This window comes from Pseudomyrmex gracilis, unplaced genomic scaffold, assembly GCF_002006095.1.
Source record: "Pseudomyrmex gracilis isolate BER0280 unplaced genomic scaffold, ASM200609v1 scaffold_3829, whole genome shotgun sequence".
In the NCBI taxonomy this organism is placed as follows: Eukaryota; Metazoa; Arthropoda; class Insecta; order Hymenoptera; family Formicidae; genus Pseudomyrmex; species Pseudomyrmex gracilis.
In genome coordinates, this window is record NW_018024413.1 from 1,635 (window position 1) to 6,274 (window position 4,640).

The window sequence follows — 4,640 nt, forward strand, 5'->3', positions numbered from 1 at the left end:
GAGGCAAACTTATATGTATGTAACTGTTAGTAATAAATAATTAATAATTAATAAATAATTTATATTCTGTTGCAGTAACTTTTTGGGAACGCTTTTATTTTGAGACAAAATTATTAATGTTATTTTTCGCACCTTTATAAGATATTAAATGTATTAATATATATTTTTTATAAGATATTAAATATATTAATATACACTTATTGTAATTTTATTTATTTCACGTACATATGTAATATTAAAAAAATATATACAGGATGTTCAAAAAGTCCCGGTACAGCAAAATATCTCGAAAACTAAGTGTCGAACAGAAAAACATTTCAGACAAAAATTGTAGGACTTTTCCCTATTACCACGTGACCTTGGATTTGACCTTGACCTTCAAGGTCATTTCAAGGTCAAGTCGTGTTTTTTAAATAGAACCCCATATTTTTGACGATGACAATGGAGCAGAAGGAGATGACTGCGTCTCGCCAATCTTTGTCCCCGGAGGCCAATGCGCGCATCAGTCCCCTCAAGGACAAGTCTGGCCCTACCTTACCGACCAAGACTCGGCGGTCTTTCTCCCACCGCGGACACTCTTCCACGGTGTGGTCCGTCGAGTCACTGGCCGCGCCGCATTGGTGGAACTGTGCCGTCGGGTCTTTTCTAATGCGACTCAGGTATTCCCCGATGTATCCGTGCCCGGTGAGCACCTGAGTCACCCTATAGGTGAGGTGGCCGACCCCGTTTTGTAACCATACCTCCAAATGGGGTCGGACCATTGCAACGACTTCTTGGACGGCCGCGCGCGGTTCCAGTCAAGGAGCAGCTGTCGTCGGGCCTGGCGCTCAGCGTCAGCGAGGGCCCCCCGCACGACGTTCAGTGCAGCGCTCTCTTGTAGCAATTCGACCCGGCGAAAATATCTCGCCGAGTACATCTTTGCCAGGAGGGCAAGAAAGAGAACTCCCGCCAACACACCCACCGTCTCTGTGGCCACGGTGCGGTAGCCGCGTATTGTGCGGAGGGCAACCACTCGCTGGGCGGCGCAAAGTGGAGCAAACTTGCTCCGCGCCCCCGCCCCCGCTGCGACCTCCGCCCAGAGTGGCGCTCCGTATAGCGCCACCGCGTGGACCATGTTGACATACAGACGGCGAGCCATCTGCCGCAGTCCCCCGAGGTTCGGCAATAGCCTGGATGGGCTATTTGCCACCCTGCAAACCCGGGGAGCTAGACGAGCAAAGTGCTCGCCGTAGCGCCATCCTGGGTCGAGGTGCAGACCAAGGTACTTGACCGTAGTACCCACCTCGACCCGGGCCTCACCTACCTGGAGGCTGGCGTCTCTGAGCCGTCCACGACAGGGGCCATGGAACCATATGGCCTCCGTCTTGTGGACAGCCACTTTGAATACCCGCGTCTCCTCCCAATCCGCCCCAGAGGCCACGACGAGAATGTCATCTGCGTAGCAGATAACATCCAGCCCCCGGGGCAGAGCGGCCTGGATTACCACGTTGTACCCGAGGTTCCACAGCAGGGGGCCTAAGACAGACTCCTGCGGAACCCCGCGGTACATATCCCTGCTGAGTGGTGATCCATACCGGCCTGTATACTCGATCTTCCTGCCGCGGAAGTAGTTACCGAGGATCCTACTGAGATAGGGTGGGGCTCCGTGACGGTCTAGGGCCCACCCTGTACTATCCCAGAGGAGGGAGATAAAGGCGTTGGAGATGTCCAAGAACACCGCCAACGCCTTCCCCCCCCTGCCCGACCAACGAATCCGTGAGGGATTTGAGTCGAAAGACAGCATCGACTGTCGATTGTCCCTCACGGAAACCAAACTGGCAGTCGGCCAGGTCGGGACCTACCCGCGACAGGAGCTCAATGAGGCGTGCGGCAATTACGCGTTCTAAGAGCTTGTCCGCCTCATCGAGCAAACAGATCGGCCGGTACGCGGACGGTGAGTCCGCGGGTCTGCCATCCTTGCGGAGGAGCATGAGGTTGGCCGCCTTCCAATCTGGGGGGAACCAGCCTGTCCTCAGGCAGTCTGTAAAAATCTGCCTGAGGCGCTCACCCAGGGGACCCTGCCCAAAGGCAAATCCCAAGACTTTTCCGGGCACGCCGTCGGGGCCTGGCGCGGTGTTTTTGCGCGCCATCCGACGGACGGCCCGGCGGAGCTTATCTTCAGAGACCCCCAGTTCGGCGGACCACGGAACAGGGTGGTCCGTCTCGGGCTCCCGGGAAGGCCACTCTTCCCTTCCCACGAAGAAGAGAGTTGACAGGACCCTCTCCAGGAGCTGAGGGTTTAGGCTCTCCGTAGCCGGGGGCGTCCACGGCCGGAGTTTCTTGGTGACCAGCCGATAAGGACGGCCCCACGGATCAAAATCCAACGTCTCAATGAGCTCCGTCTACGCTTGGAACTCTGTCTTGGTGATGGCGGCTCGGAGGGCCTTGCGCGCTGCGCGTAACCCCTCCTGCGCCATCACCGCTGCCCGCCCCGCCTCGTCGTCGCCAGGAAGACGACGGCGGGCGTGGGTGCATCGATGGTTGGCCTCGACGCACTCGCGCCGAAGCTGCGCTATCTCTTCCGACCATCAATACACCGACCTCTGACTCGGCGGGCCCCGGAAACGCGGTATCGCAGTGTCGCAAATGCTAACTAGCGTTTCCCGAAACCACCAAAGTTCTTCTCGGAGGTCCCGCGGCCCTGTCGGTGGTTCCGGCCAGGCCGCGATTTGGACAGCACCGGACAGGAGTTGTGAGTCCAGTTTCTTTATGACCCACCCCTTTCCTTCTTGCCTGACGACCCCGAAGGCGCGCAGGGAATTCTTTCCCTACCTTGCCTTAACCGGCTGGTTTCTTTCTCTACCTTGCCTTAACCGGCTGGGTTCCTTCTCTACCTTGTCTTAACCGACTAGGTTCCTTCTCTACTTTGCCTTAACCGGCTGGGTTTCTTCTCTATTTTGCCTTAACCGGCTGGGTTCCTTCTCTACCTTTTTTTTTTTTTTTTTTTTTATTTACGCAGGGGAAATGCATTTACGCACACTCTGACCCAGACTAGGTGTGGGCCAGGGTAGTGTGGGACTCACCCCACCAGAGCGCACCCTGATGGGAAATACCCACTAAAACCCCTGCGGTGTCCACCTTCAGCCCATATAGGGCTGCCCCGGTACCGATTTTCGCACAACCCAGAGGCAGCCCTGCAGGCATGGGGACTTACGCCCCCCTAACCTTTAGGTGGAGGAGTGAGGCTCCTCCACGATCGGAGGAGGGGGGACACAACCCCTCCTCCGCCATCTGCAGGCCGAGTGCAATGAGGGAGAAACCCCTCTCGGCCCCAAGTCAAACGCCGGAGCGGACTTGACCCCTTGATACTGACCTCCCTCTTGTCTCAAAGATCACGAGACAAGAGGAAGGTCCTCCCTCCACACTACGCCCAGTAACCGCTGAGGTGAGCCCAGAGCTCCAAACAACGGGGACCGGGCCTCCATCTAACACCGCCTGGACTCAAAAAGAGACCAGGCGCTACCCTCTATTATATCTGGTGCTTAACGCATCAGATATACGGAGGAGCGGCTCCCCGGATCCTTATGTCGGAGCCAGGGAGAACCGCATCCTCCTTACCCTCGTCAGGGTTTGTTAACAGGCACGGGAGCCCCCCGGCCGATGGCCGAGCACCGGGCGCCGCCCATTCGGTGGGAGGACTCCCGGCCCGACTCCTCACAGAGGGGACACCCCTCATCCTCTGTACAGCCGGCCGCTCTGTGCCCCGGCCGATCACAGCGATAGCAAAGATCACTGCGGTCGACCTCGCTGGGGCACACAGCCCTGCAGTGCCCAGGCTGGAAACACCTGTAACACTGCAAGGGGCGGGGGCGGAGTGCTCGCACCCTCACCATCACCCAGCCCACCGGCAATCTTTCTGCTTTAATCGCCTTGGCCGCTACCTCAGCTGGGCAGCGGACCAAGGCGACTCCACCCACGGGCTGGGAGCGACGCAGGGATACTACCCTAACGCCATTCCCGCCACCAAACTCTGTCGCAAAATCTCTGCGGAGGTTGTCCTCCGTGGTGAACTCGTCCAATCCCGAAACTAATATCTCCACGTTTCGGGACGGACGAGCCACACTGACTCCTTCAGGGAGAGCCTCTTTTAACTTGGTGGCGAGGAGGTCCGCCTTGGATTTGCGGTCCTCCCCTCCCACCTCCAACAACAAATGCCCCTCCAGGGTCTGACGGATTCTGGAGACGCCCGCCGACCTAGGGTCCACCTTATTCCTCGCGTCTCGAAGGACTTGGGCATACGACATGCCCTCCCCCTCGAGACGCAAGGTGACCGCCTCAGTACGCGGGAGTATCCCGCGAGGCGGCCGCTGGCTTGACGAGGGCGGGGTCAAAGGAGGAGAAGGCTCTCCTCGACCGGCACAAGCGGTCGTCCCCCCACCATTTGTAGGCGCCTTGGTTGTCCTTACCGCCTTCTCTTTTTTCTTCTTCTTCTTCCTCTTTCTCTTTTTCTTCTTCTTTTTCTCCTTTTCCTCCGCCTGTGCCCTAACAGGAACAGGCGGTGAAATAGGAGTCCTACTAACAGAGGGGGGCCGTCTCGGGAGCCCCCGCTCCAAAAGTTTTTGGAGCTCCCCCGAGACGGTGCACCGCACCACTCTCTCAAT

At 57.2% G+C, this 4,640-nt stretch overlaps 1 protein-coding gene across 1 annotated transcript; it reads right to left on the bottom strand.

Moving 5' to 3' along the window:
• Window positions 1–3,869: 3,869 nt before the first annotated feature.
• LOC109863258 lies at window positions 3,870–4,283 on the bottom strand (the record flags this gene model as incomplete). The annotated part of the gene is made up of 1 exon (XM_020443493.1): window positions 3,870–4,283. A coding segment is annotated over exon 1 (414 nt), but the record flags the coding sequence as incomplete, so codon positions are not given.
• Between the last annotated feature and the right edge of the window lie 357 nt (window positions 4,284–4,640).